Source organism: Haliotis rubra, unplaced genomic scaffold (assembly GCF_003918875.1).
Source record: "Haliotis rubra isolate DU_JTF1 unplaced genomic scaffold, ASM391887v1 Scf1102, whole genome shotgun sequence".
NCBI lineage: Eukaryota > Metazoa > Mollusca > Gastropoda > Lepetellida > Haliotidae > Haliotis > Haliotis rubra.
In genome coordinates, this window is record NW_025765007.1 from 252,407 (window position 1) to 273,131 (window position 20,725).

General features: G+C 38.7%; 1 protein-coding gene across 1 annotated transcript in view; it reads right to left on the reverse strand.

Annotated features, from left to right (window-relative positions):
• LOC124286804 (sodium- and chloride-dependent glycine transporter 2-like) overlaps nt 1–12,471 on the reverse strand; it is a 144,031-nt gene extending 131,560 nt beyond the window's left edge. Inside the window, exon 1 of the mRNA XM_046723242.1 lies at nt 12,202–12,471. Within this exon, the coding sequence (XP_046579198.1) occupies nt 12,202–12,290 (89 nt within the window). The 5' untranslated portion in view covers nt 12,291–12,471. The remainder of the gene's footprint in view (nt 1–12,201) is intronic.
• Nucleotides 12,472–20,725: the final 8,254 nt, after the last annotated feature.

The window sequence follows — 20,725 nt, forward strand, 5'->3', positions numbered from 1 at the left end:
GAATATCTATATTTACTACAGTAACTTTTGTATTTTTTGGTCACATACAAGATGCCTGTAATGACTGATGTCTGCATAATCACCCAATGTAGGCTGACAACATAATTGAAAACATTGGGTGCAATGGTTTATGAGATATCGCATTTAAATAAGTTTCAAAAGCGGTCAAAGTGTCGTGGTGACCTCGAAGATAAGGTCAAATAAACTGGTGTCTGCGTAATCCCCGAGTGTAGGCTGTCGCCAAATTTGAAGACATTGGGTACAACAGTCCATGAGATATTGCGTTAACAAGAGTTTAAAAAGTGGTCAAAGTGTCGTGGTGACCTTGATAATAAGGTCAAGGTCACCCCAATCGATTGGTGTCTGCATGATTCCCCAATGTAGGCTGTCACCAAATTTGAAGACATTGGGTACAACACTTCATGAGATATCACGTTAACAAGAATCGGGACGCACGTACGTACAGACGGACGCCGCTGAATACATAGTCCCCTGTTCCGCATTGCGGCGGGGGACAATTAGAGCTATCCCAGATATAGGGTTATGGTGTTATGGACGTCTTATTGTCATAGTCTAGTTGTGGCCATATACCCATGTTCACATACTGCAGCTTCTTAAAGCATACGCATGTATACATTTAGTGCACAGTACAAAGTAAAATACTTGTACATAACATTCAACGCTTCATGTCTATCTCTATCTGATACCTATTACCGCTAAAGTATCGTGCTGATGTGGAAGAATTTGAAGCATATTTATCATCTAATGGAGGTTGTTATCGGTGCAATAAAGCAATCTGATAAACTTGGTATCAAAATCTGATAACTATGCAAATTACGTCAATCCACGAACTACTTTCACAGAACTCCATACACCCCATGCAAATCCTAAAACGTTAACATTTCATTGATGACGTCGTCAAGAGTTTAGTAAACAAACATGGCTGCCCCCTGGTGACTGAGGTTCTGGAGTCGTTACTGCAGTAATTGACTTTGGAAAACATGAAACGGAGTACTTCGTGGCACGACTGAAAGGCAATCGTCTAAGAAAGGTACCAACCAAGGATTTCGATCTATCGATCACGATGCAGACGACGAATCGATTCCGTCAGGTATCAGAAACTGATATTGATGAGGTGATTACCCGCAATGAAAATAGAAACACTGCCAGGAAAACCCTGCCCGGTTTTGTTGTTCCCTTTAGACAGACAGATCGCATTTAAGCATGAGTTTTGTTTGCACTGTATTAGCAACTAGTCACAACCATATGCCGCGCTCATGAACGACCTTCTCCTTCGTGTACCCCTAAGTATTCTTACGCGAATGCTCGATTCTCTTCATATAAATTCACGTACGATTTGCTTCTTTTTTTTTAAGAGTAATCTTAAGAATGACATTACACGATAAAGAGATTATTAACCAAGTGTGTTTCCGTATCATTAATATCATATATTAGAAATAAAAAATTATGTATTATGCTCGCCAAAGGCTCGCATAATACAATGTTTATTCCTAATATTGAATGATACTGGTTTTGCATTTAATATAAGTGACGGTCTGTTGTTTTGTGGCGTGTATATTTCTGTTTCTTTAGTGAAGCGCGTACTTTATAAATGAAGTTATGCGGAGGATGGAGTAATGACAAGAAGAAATATCTGAACTCCTCCATTATAGATTTATTGCCTTGACACCTATATATATATATATATATATATATATATATACACACACACACATATATATAGAGATATATACACACACATACATACATACCTATATATAGTATGACCAGAAATTATTGAGAATTTTAGGAATATGTTTAATTGGATTTCTAGTATAAACAACCTTGACCAGTTAGCAAGTGCTTGGTTTCGTTCAAGAGAGACAACTCCGTTAATCCTTTTTCATTAGTTTGTGAAGAGTTATCCCCCTGCGTTTACTTGCTAGCAGACGACATTTTCAGTGATCCTCAGTTTGGATGATTAAGAGAAGAAGAAGTTGATTTTAGAGTATTAAAACAACGACATCAGATCAGCTAAAGTGATTTCAAGTAGAACAGGCATCCCTTTGTCCACTGGTTATCGTGTTTTGAAAAATATTGCAAATGGTTATGACATTGAGCACCAGGGAGGCGCAGGTAGGCCCAGAAAATTAACTGTCGGTGACAGGAGGCGGCTTGGTATTCTTGTTTCTAAAAACAAACGAAGGAGTTTAGAAAACGTAAGGCTGGATATGATTGATAGAGGAACTGTGGCTGTCTGTAAGGAGACAATTAGAACTGAGCTGCATGCAATGGGTTGGCAGAAAAGTCGAGGAATTCCATCACCGATCATGAAACCTGAACAAAAGGAGTGAAGGTTGAACTGGTGCTTACAGCATAGAAATTTTAACTGGGACAATGTGATTTTCTCTGTGTGGCTGTTTCCTAATACACTGAAATTCTGGACCAAACAAACTGAAAAACCTTAGTATCAGCGCCCAAAGTACAGTGCGAAATTTAACGTGTGGGTGGCATATCTGTGTTGGGGGCAACGCCCCTCTGTGTATTTGAAGGGAATATGAACAGTGAGCGGTACACAGATCTTCTCGAGGGACATTTACTTCCATCTGCTCACATGTTCTATGGAAATTTTTGGTTTTTCTAACAGGACAACGACCCAAAATATCGTTCAAAGCATTCACAGGCCTGGTTTTGGACCCGAAATATGACATTATTAGACTGGCCAAGCTATAGCCCAGATCTAAAATGTTTGGGGTCTTATGAAGGAAAGTTTCAATAAGAAAAATCTGACAAATATTGCTGACATGAAAGAAGAGGTGGTCCGATATTGGGACAGCATGGACCACGACTTTCTAACTTCTTTGATCAGTAGTATGCCCCGCCGCATTGAAGCCTGCATTGCTGCCCATGGTGACTTGACAAAATACTAACTGTTCACCTGTCTTGGAATCTAGAGTTATGTTCTGCTAATACTCACATTTAAAACGTGAGTAATGAGTGAACAAAATTTAAAAATTACAATCTTTAAATTCTCAATAATTTCTGGTTGTACTGTGTATATATATCTTACCTCACACATAAATGTCGTTTTTCTGATTGGCTGAGCCAATCAATGTACCCAACTTACAAGCGAGTAACATTTTCTATGTAATCCGCTGCAAATGCCGAACAGTGGGAATGCGTTTGGTACTTCGTGTTAGTAGTGTTTGGGCTGTTGCCTAACTTGTGTACTCCTTATTATGATCCAATACCCGAGCTTCAAACAGTTCAAAATTAACATTGAGGTGTTTGGTAAGATAAATACGTTGTTCCCTGGTCCTTCGGGGACCGTGGGTTGATGTACCCTCGATGTTGTTTCATTTGCAATTGGATATCTTTATACGAATACAGTTTTTACTTAATGGTTGCTAATAACGTAACATAAAAATAACAAGAACTTAAATTCTAACTCGAGTCGTTAGAAGAGGTGTATATTAATTCATTACTTCATTGAATCAAAGATGAAATGTTGTTGATGAAATGATATATCACGTCGTTTTACTTTTATCACAATGATCTTAACATATGTAATAATGTTCATTTGTGGTCACTTTTGCACGCTGTTGCCTGAGTCAATCTCCAGTACCCGAGACGAGCCGAGTTAGAATTGGTCTTCAGCAACCTGTGCTTGTCGTAAGAGGCAACTGACGGGATCAGGTGGTTAGACTCACTGACTTAGTTGACACATGTCATTGTATATCAATTGCGTAGATCGATGTTCATACTCTTGATCACTGGTCCAGGCTCGATTATTTACAGATGGACTATTGCAGAGTGCGACGTAAAACAACAAACAAACAAAACACAAACTATTTGGAACTGATTCTGAATATACATAAAACTTACTTGGTGAACATTTACTGTAATAGCTACAAATATTCTTTAGCATCATAAGTAAAACTTTGTCTTTGCATCCCTATGCACAATGCAGTTTGTTTGTCTTTGGAATTTAATAATCGCATGATAAGACTTTCTGGCTGCTTGTGCATCTCCTCAAGATATAGTTCCCTGTCTTCAGGCAACGAAGGGCCCCACTCAGTGGACGGAGAGCTTGCGAAGCGGAGACGCTGTTAAATGGATAAAACTTACTGGTTTATAATTTAATTTCTCTAGGTCTCTGTATACGCTCTACATAAATATAAAAAGACAAAAGAGCTCCCAAAATAATTCCGAAAATGTAAGCAGACGCTGCTCAACCCGTGGCAAGTGTTCATATGAACGTGCATGAGACTAATGCTAAAAACGGGGAAATTTCCTAAAGAGCCGTTTGAAATCTTTAATAGGGCTTTGACTGTTCCAACCCGTCCAAAACGACACTTCTTTCGTATGAATGTGACGGTCAGTTGGATGTAGTTTTTCTTATCTCGTGTTTTGAGGTTCGTTAAGTATGTAAACCTACCTGAAGAAAAGTTCCTTTCTTCTTGAAAAGCTGGTATACCAACATGACAGGTATTGGCAATGACATCACAACTGCCATTAAGATTCCAATCACTTTTGCGTATTCAGGGTAGATGTACTCGCCATAGCTTGGAGGGTCGTAGAGAAACAGGGAAAGAATCAGGGATGCCTGTAAGGGTTAAAATTAATAACGTTTTTAGAAGTAAGCGGATGGCCTTTACACCAGTATGAACAATATGGCAGGTATATCAATGAATATCAGCATGGCACAAATAGAAAGCAAAAGGCGATGCATGAATATGGCAACTTGCAATTAGGCGACACCCCGTGTTTGGACATGGTGCTTACAAACAAACAACTCGCCATAGCTTTTAGGGTAATAGAGAAACATAGAGAGACAGGAAAAATATCAGGGGCGCAAGTGAGGGATAAGATGGACGAATATCACAGATTGTAAAAGAGAGTGAATTTGGTTATAGGCCACTTGAAAAAGTATGACGTGTCAGAAATATTGATTTCTGAGCTCTTCAAATATGGCTGTTCAATTATTTTCACAGGTAACGAATTACATAAATATTCGCATGCACTACGATATATTATCACAAAATAATAAACAAATGCAGTACATAATTAGTAAGGAAACATGGACATTTAACACATTACTTCAGAAAGATCGATAGCTTTATTGGTTGATATGAACCTCTACTTACAAAGAGAATGACAGGGGTGATGTAGGAAGACGAGACTTTCAGCACCCACGGGAAACGTCTTCCCATCATCATCTCAACATCGTTGCTAAATCTCTCCGAACCTGTGAAACCCCACTCACATTATAGAATGGATATTGGAAGATAAATTGGCCATAAAAAGAAAACCTATATTGAATGTATGTGAATGTCATGTGTCAAAAGTAATAACGTATTTTACGTGTGTCAGTTTCCAGATTTGTATCGAAAACCAAGGAAGTCGGGAATTTGTGCTGATGTCACACACTAGTCTGTCTCACAGTCCCTGAACCACATTATTTACCCTACTGCCTAGCCCACACTGCAATAAAGCCCTAAAAGTAGCAAGTCTAGATTTCTCCAGGTTCCTGAATCTCCCAACTCACTGGGGCTCTTTGTCAATTTAAATTTGTTTGTTACTATCACAATTAAATGTGTTGAATAATTTGCTATTCTGTGTTACCTGTCTCCGCATTTCTAACGTACCATAGATCCAATTAATGGCGATACACTCCAGACAACCGATAAGCAGTGTGTTGAACGAAGATGCATACCAGTCTAATAGCTGGAACAGGTACACGCCACCCTGAAAGAGGAACATACCATTCATGCGGAATTCATGAAAAGTCATAAACCATAAAACCACATTAAGATGACTGACACGATCAGTATGTTTTGGAGGAAATGATAATTCAAGTCAAAAAGTAATTTGTTTTTAATTGTAACACAGAAATAACTGGTTTCAGAAAATGACGAGGATTCATTGATTAGTTATAAATATAACCATAGAATGAATTGTGTAATGGACAAATTTCTCCACATGTTTGCCAATTTTCCAAAGATGACAAGCCCCTGAGTATTTTAAACACTTGTTCTTTTTTACTCAAATTTTGTGGATATACTCCAATGTCATCACGGAATGTCCTCAACCAAAGATATCATTATTGCACAATTCCTTCTTCGAAAGGATCAGTTGCCACTTGTCCCACGACAAAAAGGGAATGAATGTGTGAGGTATGGTAAATGTTCAAGAACCTCACTTCAGTTGCATAGGGGATGGAAATTCCAAAGCTAAACAGACACACTCCAGCAGTGACATACACTCTTCGATGTTGAAGGTATTTGGGGCACGCTTCAATTATGCCGGCTATTACAGTTTCCATTGGACCAAACTGTAAGAAAAATCAAATGTCTATGTCTTCCATATCAACGAGGAACGAGAATAATTATTGAACGACTTATTTAGCGTCATCTTTCAACTGTGCGCACAGTACCTGTCGTCTGAACAGACCACACGTATATTTTGTTTCACTTTCACATGTAAGTACGCATGATCATGTGCTAATATCACTGAAGTTGTTTTGAACATTTGGAAAACATGTTTAGGAAGTCAAATTGCAAGAGCTACTGTCAGTTAAAGCTGCAAATCTGTAAGCGCACTTGACCGCAGCTACGTTTGACATTAGTTGCTATATTTAAATATCACTATAACAGTTTTAAAACTGCTGCGAAGTTATTTGTTATGTTATTGGGACGTAGAACGTGACCTGCATAATTTTCACATTCCCATTCTCAAGTAGGTTGAACTAATCTGGTTTACTGTATGCATCTCAAGCGCAACTTGACCTAAAGTAATGATGAGAAATGCTTTACAGCACGTACAGGAAACTTGTTTAACCATTGAGATGCTCATTTGGCGCAAAGTTTTGATAGTTTGGAATGAAAACAGTGCTTGAGATATGGGTATGCTGCAATGTATGAAAGTGATTATATAGCATGTAATTATGTATATATACTCAGCAGAAAAAACCCCGTCAGTGTGAATTCAAAATTAGATAGGCATTGTAATTAATCATTACAGAAATGGACATAATAAGCGGGTCAAGACATTTTTTGTGTACAATATCCTGACACATCAATAAATAACTCAGGACAATTCCAAGACATTACTTGAACGTTTGCAGTCCATTCAGACTCTTGACTTCAGTATCTAGTGTGGCCACCACGAGCGTCAATAACTGCAGCACAGCGTCTATGCATGGAGTGCACCAATCGATTGATGAAGGCCATTGGCATTTGGAACCACACTCTGAGAAAGGCCTGGCGCAATAAATCGGCAGTGTTCGGCCATGGTTTGACATTATTCAGACTCCTCTGAATTTCATCCCAAAGATGTTCAATTGCGTTTAAAGCAGGACTATGGACTGACCACTGCATAATGCTGCCACCGTTCTGCTGTAGGAAGACCCGTGTAGCTCTGGCAGTATGGGCCCGGGCGTTATCAAGCTGGAAAATGTTGTTCCGGTGACGTGCAAAATGTGGTATGACCTGGGGTCTGAGAGCTTGGTCGATGTAGTGCACCGCTGTGATGCCGCCTCCTCTCCCTGGACCAAGGTTCTGGAACACCACAGGACCCACTCTCTGGTTGTGGGCCTATTCCACCCCACACCACGATGCTTGCACCTCCCCATGAGTCTATTTCCATAACACACTGGTCTGAGTAACGCTGGCCACGTCGTCGCCATATTCTTGTTCTGCCATCTGCAGTTGATACGCAGTACCGACTCTCATCTGTGAACAGAACAGTTCTCCATTGCCTGTATCGCCAGTTTTGGTGTTGTAGGGCAAACTGTAGACGTTCACACCGATGACGAGGGGTGAGGAGAGGTCCACGGTAAGGTCTACGGCAATGGAGGTTACCGCTGTTAAGACGTCGGCGTACTGTATCAGTACTGATTGGTCTTTCGTGTGTTCCCACTGTCTGGCGTGCTGTTTCGGATGTCTGCATGAAGGGATTCTGTAAATGCTGTTGCACAACATGGCAGTCTTGTCGTCTTGTGGTCACCCTTGGTCTGCCAGTACGGGGGCGATCATTTGTGGTGTTGGTGGCTCAGAAACGTTGCTGCAGCCTGTAGATGGTCCGAACGTTGACCTGGAAGTGACTGGCAACGGCTTGTGCAGTGTGGCCAGCTTCAAGTCTTCCTAGCGCCTGGTTCCTCTGAGCTGTCGTGAGTCGCGGCATCCTGCTGACGTTGTAATGGGAATGTTTCAACCAGGTTTGGGGTGTATTTTGTAGGGCTGGTCCTTGTGAACAGCACGTGCAGCATGAATTGCATGAAAAACATCGAGAACACCGTACCATCTCCGAGATCAGGTTGCGTTTATGAGACCATTTCCTGGGTTCAATTCTGAGTTTGGGAAGGAATGTCTTTGCACAGGTAAAGTTGGAGATGTTGTCAAAAATATACAATCAAAACATGAAATAAGTTTACAGTTATCCGTTTCTGTGAAGGAAAATTCCATCATGACGTTTCATTTGCTGCTTAGTATATATAATATTTTCTAAATTCCATATTAACATCGTGGGTGGTCATCAACATATACATGTCAGATAATATAAGATCAAGGAAAGATCAGGATAGCGTTGGATCCATGTTGTATCTTATCGTAAAAATATGAACTTAATCGTCCTGTTAATGAGCCTAGTGTTATGCTAATCGACATACATGACGTCATTGCAAAGGCAAAGTACGCATGGACGTGAAGAATACATCTGCTAAAGTACCTTAACCTGGTCATTTCTTTAGAATACAATTGAACGAAGGCAGGGGAGACTCCTTCAGATACATACTGGAATGACCATAAAGAAATAGAATGTCACCTTTTCGTGACAGAATGTGGACATGTGTTAAATTCCCTCTTCAGTTCAGCCTAGTTATTAATTTTAGTAATCATACCTTTTGAACTGTCAATAAATTCAGTAATTCATCTAAAAGTTTATTTACCACAGAATCTATTCCCATGGATAACAGCATGATGAAGAACAGCACTGCCCACAACTGAGAGACTGGTAGCTGGGCAATTGCTTCTGGATAGATGATGAACCCTAGCCCAGAACCTGGTACACACAATTACTGATTTAGTGGGTGTAGTATTACACACAGGCATACACATACCTTGATGTCTTTTGAAAGCGAATGTGCGAGAGGATTGAGTTACACAATTCTAGAATTATTCCTTTCATGGGGGTGGGGGACGATTTTGTCATGGAAGAACACTACATCCGTGAACGTGGTCATAAAACTTGCGCAATGATCATACATTCGGGCTCGGTTCAAAATTGTCTCTGTGAAGTGGCAAAAGAAGATTGAGCTCAACAAGACTTAGTTAAGTTAACTCAGCGTACGTCGTTCACAATGATTCTATGAATGATAACAACAGGTGTTAAGGTTCGTCCGTTTCATCCGGAAGCGAATTTAAGTTTCATAAAAGCAAAAGTGTGTAGCCGAATACCACCCAATCAACATCAAGTCTGGAACACATAAGCCAGTGATCAATACTGTGAACAATTGTCCACTTCATACAAATAACATTAACATAAAAGTCATGATTGTTTACCCGATGACACAACTTCTGATATAGGTATCTGAGCCTGTTGCGCCATGAAACCCAGTGTAGAGAAGATAACAAGACCACAGAATATACTGCTGCCTTCACCAATCACAGTAATTAACACAACGTCTCTGAAAAATGACAATTTAGAAACAGTTATTGTGGTCCATTTCTGGAAAATCAACAACAATCAACCCTGCATGCATTGGCTGCCAATACAACTTTGATGATCATAGTATAACCACTCAGTACACTCAGCAGCGTTAGAAAAAGAGGTTTTGACTTCTTCAAATGATCAATGTTAACAATGTATATGTATCGATATACATGGTAAATGGTTAGATTAGAACTTTGTAATGTTTCATAGGTCATATGCATACACTTTTCATGCATGTGAATGTCTATCATCAGTACATGCATACAAGCTTTCATTATCTCAATATCTAAATTCAGACGCCCTTCTGACGAAGACCTGTTAACCTGAAGCAGTTGTTGTGGAAGTTGTTGTAGCTGCTCATGGTGATGAGGCCTCCGTATGTTGCACTCATAGAATAAAACCCTTGTAGCAAAGCTTCCAGCCAAACCTTTGGGTGAAATAAGAAAATGTTATATTGTTTTACATGTGTTACATGAGAACAATAGTTGATATTCATATGTCCGTTAACAGTGATGTTTTGAATCCCTACCATGCCCTCTATATTGTTTAAAAAATGTTTATGCCATGAGTTATAGCTGAGCATCTGACCTGTACATGTCCGAGCCGAGAGAAGTCAGGACGTAGGAAATACAGTATACCCTCCCCAGCACCCGGCATCATGCACGACCTGACCAGCAGCACTGTTAGGAGAACGTAGGGAAGAAGGGCAGTCACGTACACAACCTGTTTTATAGAAAATTGAGAAAGGATAAATAATTCAGGGAAATATTCAAATCTGGTCAGGCACAAATTGGTGGAATACATGGTAAACGTCTAGAATTATGGACTATAATAACACAATAACACCGATCACATATCCTGATCACTCGACAAACGTGACATTACTTGAATTTGGTCACCAAAGGGTTAACTGGTTCAAGGAATATTGTTTGACCAACCGCAAGGAGTATTTCTTGGATAATTCACAGGTTCAGAAACGTAATGAGGTAGGATAATGCTTTTGGCCTCTTATGAACACCAGTGTCATATTCCAAAATGAATCATGGAAGTGTTTGGTCTGATGTGTATGATTGATATCCCACCTTTCCAACAGACTTCACTCCTTTCATCAGACACAAAAAGACAACGACCCAAGAGACAAGGATGCAGAGGAGAAGATGAACCTGGACCGTTCCGAAATTGTCAATACCGCTCGACACTTGCAGTGTGTTGTACCTGTCAAACCAACAATACTTATCAAAATAGATCATGCGGCATTGGCTATATCGTGATTGTAATGATTCAGTCATGCCATGTTTATTGTAGCTATCATATAATATTTAAATACGATTTAATTATCACTGTTGTTTTTCTGCTCTGATGTCTAAAGTAAGATCTCATCATCTTTAAGTCTCGGGTTCATCTACCAAAATACGCAGGTTTTCTCTAACGCATTTTGTTCTACTGTAGACAAGAATTAATATTTCTCAAGTCCAATATCAAATCAAACTGTAAAATATGTTCAATAAGTCTTTCTTGAAAAAATACTTAGAGAATAAATAAACTTTAATAAGCTTGAGATGACACGGGTCTGCAATTTAATTGCAGAGATACCTTTGCCTTCATGCTAATAATATCTTTATCAACTTAGTAAGAACACATGCCTAAGGTATATTACAATACAACATATACAATCAGACATAATATAAACATATAAATATAATTGTAAAATGTCAGCTCACAACAGCATACTTTCAGTTTAAGAACTTTGAGTGGCATTTTAGAGTTGGGAAAGTACAATATAGAACAAACATTGTTTTATGGATAACAACTGACTTAGTTTTTATATTCAATACAATGAGTGCGACGTTTCGATACAGATTCTTGTACCGTGCTTGACATGCTTGACAACGGTACAAGAATCTGTATCGAAACGTCACATTAACTTTCAACGAATAAAAAGAAGTTGTTATCCAGAAAAGTTTAATTCTATATTGTACTTTCAGTTTGTATTTATGTTATTGAATCTGTTACAAAAAGGCAGGATAAATGAACATAGCTAAATCTTTACTATTTGTATTTGATAACAGTAAATAAAATTTAGTTAAATGTGGGTATGTAAAGTTATAAGATTGCAGGTATCTTTCTCTAAGGTGTGAGTAAACGGGGCGTACAAGTAGAAAATGATACTCATCTTCATCTAAATTTTAGTTACAAGCATTGCAAATTCCTTGGTCCCGACTAATCTGTTTATATAATGCCTTCATAGTAACATATAACAATTTAAACTATTTACAATGGCAGTGAAAGTTCTGTTAGTTCTTGAGCTCTAGACACGTGGGCAAGGCTGTTCTAGGGGTGTTGGTTAGTGAAAGGAAAATGGGGTTTAGGATGGTGATGGGGATGACTCAGACTTACATTTTGATCTAAAAAATATTGAGATGACACAGATTGGGCTCTGACCTCTGTAAACACACTTTAATTTTGATGTCCTAAAACCTCAGATCTTACTGCCAAAACTCCTCTGACGCCGTCAACGTTACATTCGGCTTCCGCCATACAGAGTTGAGCAGCTGCTGATCCTCCGTACTGTTCGTCATGTAGGCGTCAGTGATTGATGAGCTGTTGCTAAGCTTAGTGACACACAGGGGCGTGTTCCACCAGTTGCCACATGTCGTCCATGGCAACACTGACCAGAAAGATCGGTACAAGTAGTAAACAGACCAGGCAATGATGACGTTGTAAGGCAAGGATCCAATGAATGAAACTGCAACCTGGGAGATGCCAATACCTGAAAACAACGTTAACTAGTGAGTGATGAGGTTGGTTTGATAGCAGATTGAATTGTAGTCCAGTTGTATCTTGGCAGGTCAGGCCACGGACAACAACAGCCTGTCTTAAGTACACATATTCACCGAGAGTTCGAAATCTGTACTAATTGTACACCGCACACCAAACACACACACACACGCACGCACGCACGCACACACACAGGCACACACATATGGACGAGGCCATTGCAAAGGCACATTACGGACGAATGTGAAGATTACATCTGCTAAAGTACTTTAACCTGGTCATTTGTTTAGAATACCATAGAATTGCTCCAGAAGGTAGCCAAGGGAGACTGCTTCAGATACATACTGGAATAATCATCAGCAAATGGAATGACACTTTTTTTGTGACAGAATGTGGTCATGTGTTAATTCCTTATTTTGTTCAGCCTAGCCATTCATTTTAGTAATACCTTGTCAGCAGTCAATAAATTCGAAACACAATTCTATATACATGTATAATGCATGCACATGTCCTTTTGTCTTACTATTGAAACGCCCTTTATCATACAGAGAGTCAAGTTGTCAACAATTTCAATAACCATAACTCAACGTCTCATGGGAATGCTGACAGATAGGGTCGAAATATTTTGTTCCAAGTTCTCTCCATTCAATCTACACAACAGTCATTCATATCTATTGTGAGACATCTCGCTTCGCTGAAGATCACTTTTATACTGGGACTGTGCGGCACCCTTAAAGGTGGCTGTTGGAATGTATGATGTACAAAAGCCAACTGTTCCATCACCGACACCGGCTAAACCTAGTACGATAGTTAAATGTGGGCTGGTCTCACTCGTTATTCAGTTATAAAGATCTTTATTAGGGTCAGTCGTACACATTTTGAAATGTAGATAATTTTATAAAAAATGTTTACTCAAAGAGTCCTCAACTGTACGAATAAAACTGGCATTCTGAATTATTACAAAAGAAATATTTATGTTATTTATTCACCCATTAAAACTGTACTTAACAAAGAACGATATATTAATGCTGTGAAGAACCAAAAATACAGAAGGTCATTACTTCTGTTCAGAAAACGTTGTCTGGTCCAGATTATTTACAGACCGCCGCCATATAGCTGGAATATTGCTGAGTAAAACTAAACTCACTCACTCCATTCAGAAAAAAATGTAATCGTCTAAGAGTACAAAATGTTAGGAAAGGTTTCTGTAGTGCTGAAAATGATGATGCTAAATGTCCCCTGTGTAATGTATTAGAAGATTGGAAACATATATTTTATCAATGTTCATTATATACTAGTCTCCGAATGGAATTAACTGTCTCTTTACAATGTAACATACGTCCGGATAATTTTAAACATTAACTGAATTCAAATTATACAAATACTTCGTTTATATAAATAAGATCCATCTACAACAATTGTAACGCGCATTTGCATGACTTTCTCTATATGTTTGTATGAATAATGGCTCATTTGGCCTTGAAAACAATAAGGATGATGCTGCTGATGTTTTTGGAAGTTCTTAGATGACTTGGACGAAGCACTCTCGCCCCGCATCGTTAAGTAATCGCCGTGGAAGAAACGGGTTTAGACTTCATGATATGTCAGTGTCTGTCATGCATTGAAATTAACCTGGTTTTACAGTTAACAGTCTTTCCAGTCGGGTGTTTGTTGTGGCATTTGCACTACCGTTTTTAGCAATTGAACGAAAATTGTGCAACGTGTTATCTAAGAAAGTGAGTGAGCAGGCACGGTTATTGTGCCATCTGAGGTTAATCGTCACGTAACTAATGAACGTAGAAGAATAACTTTTTAACAAATCTGTTCATAGAGAGGATGTCGCAAGATTGGTTTACTGATGATAGCAATTCGTCATGTTGACTATCGTTAATGCAGTTACTGTTCCCAATTAGAAAAATATAACTTGACAGGTAATAGATTGTGAAGTATTTTTTGACGGCCAAACTGTTCAACCAACCCCTACTCTTCTATCCAGAGAAAAATTTAATTATTTTCCAGTTGATGTCAACATTCGATTAAAGTTCTATGAAAAGAAAGAGAAAAATACTCCACAAAGATAATGTATTTATCAATAAAATCCTACATCTGCAAGCGGAGTTCACATGAATAAAATTCTCTCATGTTCATGCTTGACGAGTCAACATAAGAACAGATGACTTCATAAATGTTTCAACAATACGCTATGGTGGGATCCAAGTAAGCGTCTGATAGGCTTGTTTCGAACCCAGCTTCACATTCTGCTAAAAAGTCCAATTTAATTACACATGTCTTTCAGGAAAAGGTGACATTCCATTTGATGATATGTCCTCGTATGTACCAAAGCGAATCAACCCTCAATACATTCCTATGAAGCTCGATGACACCACTTAAGCATCCCAAGGCTAAGATTTGAAACGCTTTCACATTCACATTTCTAATGCAAAAGAAGCGGCACAACCAAGTAAGCATCAAGACATTAACCAGCAATAAAACCCGAATCGTTGATTTGTAATCGTTAAAGAATCTTCTCAATACATTTATGTAAAATACGAGTTTAATAAATTTAGATTTATATTTATAATAAAGTATTTTTTTCCACGTTTGTCCAAGTAAGTTCTTTTTTTCATGTTTCAATTGGCTAAAGTAGTTATAATTACCAACACCTGAAGAGATCAATTAAATCCAGCTGGGGTCCTTGTAGGAAGCTCTGATGCTGTGGTCAACTCAACTGTCGATGCGTACCCCGTGTTTATGGTGTATTGTTGTGTATAGTGATCTCTTGTCATGGTTACCTTATTTTACATAGAAATACGTGATGAACTACTTGTTTTACTGTCCCTTGGCGGCAGGTCTTTGTAGTCTAAATGTATTGAGCAATGCTTATAAATTGTTCCTGTCACGATATAGCTGAAATATTACCGATGTCGCAAATGATGATGTTTGCAATAGTAAAACAGAACCTGTATACCTGTATGTTTTTTATATGTGTAGCATTATAAGATACGTTGTGACAAAATGACCAAGGAAGTCGGAAGATATTTGTTGATTGTATCCCCTATATAGAAAGGCGTCTGACAAACCTTTAAGCAATGGACAAATAGACCAAACGTGTAATGCACTCTTGCTCGAGAACTGGCCAATGGAAACCTCAAGGAAAAAGAGTGGAACAGAACACGTGAGAATCCCAGCAAAGTAGGGAATGAGAAAAGCACCTGGAGAACAGAAAACAAAATCAACTTTACTAACTTCCGAGACATAATATGCATTGTACTAAAATCAAAACGACGTTTGCTAGCTTTTCATGGAGTGGTGTGAATTTGATGAATTTGTGAATTTGGATCTGTTGTCCAAACTGATGTCCATATCCCATGGTTCCTGAGTGAGTTAGTGAGTTAATATTTAACGTCACATCGGCAACTTCTCAGCCATATCGTGACGAAAACAATTTATACAATAAAAAGTGAAAACATTTGGAGGATTAAAAGCTGTCGACGATGGACAGTAAAAATACTAGAGAATCACAGATGTGAATATAAAACTAGCGAGCAAAGTTAAAACATTCCAATTAAAGAAGACAATACAGTATAAAACACGGGCTATAGATCGCCAACAACTGAAGGGTCCCTTGGTTCCTGAATAGTAAATTTAGGTTTTATTTCTCAAATTGCGAGGTGATCAATACAGGTTCTCATGAGGTGAAATGGTTTTTAGTGTTGCACTGAAAGTGTTTACGCTCATATGGCGTACGTGTTCTTATTAGTCGAAACCTAGTTCGTTTGTACTCAGCTACGTGTAGCTCCCTGGGAGAGTCTGCTACAGGCTGATATCGATACTCAACTCAAACATAGCACACTGACTACGAGTTGACGAGTCGCTGTTTTATCTCGGCAATGCCTTGTGCAAGGCAAGGTAACAAGTGGCGTTTTCTTGCCAAAAACCATGGTCCAATGTTTCGATACTTTCATATCCTTATCAAACTGATATGGAGAGAACGTTTAGGAAGTGATTATCCTCGTCCTCGTCAAATGTGCAAGTACGGATACCGATGCCTGTTTTCCTAACTAAACGCCGGTATCCGGACTTACACAATTGAAGAGTGTCGAATAAAGCGACACGCATGTCTGTCTGCCTTACAAAATCAGAATAACACGAGACATATTCGTCACCCACGTTTCTAGGTGAAGTGCATGACTTTGAATTACGTGTTACGAGTGAACAATTTATGAGCGAACGTACATCACAATTCTTTTTGTTCACACTAATCATCAATATATTTGTCTACAGGATCTCAAAAAATTGATTTTTATGGCGACAGTTTTGTATGGGAGGTCCAATAACTGATTTCAGGAAATATGGATCTTCCCGCGTAAATATCCGTATTCCAAATATATGATAGTATATAGATTTAGAAAACCATACGTTCATTCACAATGTACTGTGGATTTCGTGTAAACACGCCAATTTCTTGCAAGCGTTTTCAGGGTGTGTACAGGAACATGGTCGGAGTAAAATCCGAAATTTATAATTACAGAAAGTGTTTCAGTGTGTTGATGTACGGTTCATTTAAAAACATTAAATTTGTTTTTTATATTGCTTCAAACCCATTTAAACGCTTTTGGCATGCAGTGTCTGTCACGTGCAATTGGCATGTTGGAAGTTGGAACCAGACAGAATATTGTTGCATGAGCTCAGTAATTTGCGGATTGCAATCACGAAAAGATGCTGATGACAGACGTCGATCTGGTCGACCAAGAACGACAACGAGCGCTCAAGACCGTTTCATTAGAACGACTGTGTTACGAAACAATGATACACAAGTCGCTCAAATTGAAAATGCAGAGCTACAGGTGATCGAAAGAGAGAGTAGACAGAAGAATTCGCAGTCCGTTACACAGATGGAACCTGTCTGCTTGACGTCCACGTATTTTGCGAAGCCTGGCCGTCACATTACTACGGAAGCGCTGAAGGGACCTGATGAAATATAATTTATCTTGAGCGCACAAGTTAGTATATTGCGCGCACAAGTTAGTATATTGAGCGCACAAGTTAGTATCTTGAGCGCACCAGTTAATATCTTGAGCGCACAAGTTAATATATTGAGCGTACAAGTTAGTATCTTGAGCGCTCACGTTAGTGTGTTGAGCGCTCACGTTAGTATGTTGAGCGCTCAACTTGGTATTTTGACATACACTGCTCCATAAACAGTTCATGTGGAAGCAAGGAGGGGCGGGGACGCGAGCTGATTCATGCTTATTTCAGTCTTGGGTTCCAACACAAACACATAACACATCTTCTTGTCAAAAATCATGGTATAGTATAGTACGCCTTTCGAAGCGTATTCTGTGGTGTATGTCCCTCTTTCGCACCAGATACCAGTTTTGCTGATGTTACAGTGAGTGAGTGAGTGAGTGAGTACGGTAACACCGCTTTTAGCATTATTCCAGCAATATCACGGTGGGGAACACGAGAAATGGGCTGCACACATTGAACCCATGTGGGGAATCGAATCCAGGCGTGGCGAGCGGACGCTTTAACCACGAGGCTACCCCACCGCCCCGCTGATGTTACATACTTTATTGCGGACAACTTCGACGATCTGCACAAAGACATGGTTATCGTTGATGCATCAAAAATGTATCCAATGCGGTTTAATCGCGAAACAGGATACTGTACGGTCGTTGTTGGACCCGGATGGTGTTGAATTTCGCTCAGGACACTGTCTTCATCGACGTGTTTATTCTTCAACTTCCTGTGTTGTTAAAACACACATACGTATACATAAGAGATTGACACGGAAGAAGTGAAACGGGGAACACGGTATTAAAGTAAGAAATAAAGTCGGTATATATGCTATACGTGCACATACTAATGGATCAAATAAATCAGGCGGGTTTTATATGATATTGTACAGAGTTAAACTGCCATTGTACCCACGTTCGGAAACATTACTGATACATGCAAACCAAGACTACAGACTATAGTTCCCTGAAAGTGGTCAACTTTACTTCCAATACATCAGACATTAGCTTTAGAATTAAGATAATTAAGTATAACACTCAATGTTTACATTTTTCATGGTCATGTAATACTATATATACATAATAAAGCCGTAGCACAAAACAAGTTATCCAAGCTTTAAGCTAGTGTTCATAATACTATGTACCAATATAAGAAGTAAGTAAAACCACTATTCACCCCTGCAATAAACTCCTACTCATGTTTATGTTTTAATTCTTATTATGACACTACACATACCTAGGCCTGCTTTATGTAATAAAGCAAAAAGTTGTAAAATCAGATACAAAGAATAGTATTGACAAGCATAAAGACGATGAACGTTTACATGATAAACATTATCAATGTTCATGATACATTTGCATACTTTTACATAGTCTCATCATAAACACCTATAAACACCTATGTAGTTAACTTTGCATCGTTTTAAATCTTCCAAAAAGGATATAAGTCTGTACATTTTAGACTGCAGTCAAGCAAATGTGCGTTCCATTAATGCCATTAGATGCTAAACACGAAGTTGAGCGTTCATGATATTAACTTGTGGGCACAAGAGACTAACTTGTGCGCTCAAGATATTAACTTGTGCGCTCAAGATACTAACTTGTGCGCTCAAGATATTAACTTGTGCGCTCAAAATAACTAGTTTGTGCGCTCAAGATATTAACTTGTGCTCTCAAGATATTAACTTGAGCGCTCAAGATATTAACTTGTGCGCTCAAGATACTAACTTGTGCGCTCAAGATAACTAGTTTGTGCGCTCAAGATAACTAGTTTGTGCGCTCAAGATAAGTAACTTGTGTGCTCAAGATATTAACTTGTGCGCTCAAGATACTAACTTGTGCGCTCAAGATAACTAACTTGAGCGCTCAAGATATTAACTTGTGCGCTCAAGATAATTTTTATTTCATGAGGTCCCTTCAGCGAATCCGTACATTACTGCAAGACGTGGTTGGGAAAACTTAATGCTTTTGGACGAATCAAGATTTAGCTTGAACGTCCTTGACAGGGGCACCGGAATGAGCATTTTTGTGCTGTTAACGTTAGAGTGAGTGAGTTAAGTGATTAAAATGTTAGCAGGACCCGGTTGTATCAAACATTTTAATGAAGCATTAACGTGCCATTAAACATTAAACGTTCATTAACTAATGTATCATTAAATTCTGTTGTACTAACGTTTTAATGATGCTCTGTTGTCATTAGTGCGTCATTAACTTAATGAAGGTCCTGGGGTATCATTAGAGCATCATTAAACGTCCTGGAAAAGTGAACATTGCGCCAGAATTTTGTTTGCGCCGCACTGGATCTACCTACAGCTATAAAATTACACAGAAATGTAGAGTATTCAATGTACTATCTCATGGTATAAACTCAGTTTGAAAAGTAGACATTGCTAAATGTTACGCCTAATTTTGTTTTGCGTTAAAAACAGTAAATTTCTCTGCTGTTTATCGTGCACTGATAAAAGTACTGTGCTACTATATTTTCAATTTGGCATCTTTACGGAAAGTGTGAGCGAACAAAATTCTACCTGATACCTGAATGACATAGGTATGTATTAAATTAGTTTGTGTGCTTATGTATAACGTTATACGCTCAATCTTAAAAGTGACTCGCAATATGTGTTGAAAATGGATTTTCCCCTATGACGTCAATTGGCTACATAAAGGTCACACGCTTATAAAGATAAGGGGGGCCTCACTCCGGTATGCTTAATACTAAGTCATTGTAACTCAGATCACTTGGCGAGAATTTGCTGTGAATAAGGACACAATATATTCGGGATGTTTTGTTCACAGAATTATCGAAAACAATGATACTCAAAACATTTGTGACAAAACGCGCACCTGGCCAATGATTATACGCCATTGTTTTGTCTATAACACAACATAAACAAATTCAATGAACAAGACATATCCTTTAAAAACGTGTGCATATATATTTCATGAAATAAATAAATCATTTTAATTTATTATGTCAGTTTTACTTAGGTTTAAAATACTAAATGTTGATAATGAAATTAGTTTCATGAAACCATATGTGAACGATACGCAAAGTATACATTAATAATACAAGTGTAATCCGCAGGGCAGTGTGATTGTGTTTACTCTTATTCAACCGACCTTCACCTCAAAGAAATTGCCACATACGTCCAACAATGTTGATGTATGACATCGCTACCGATGACCGATTTCTCATGAAATGGCGGCTTCGTGGATAT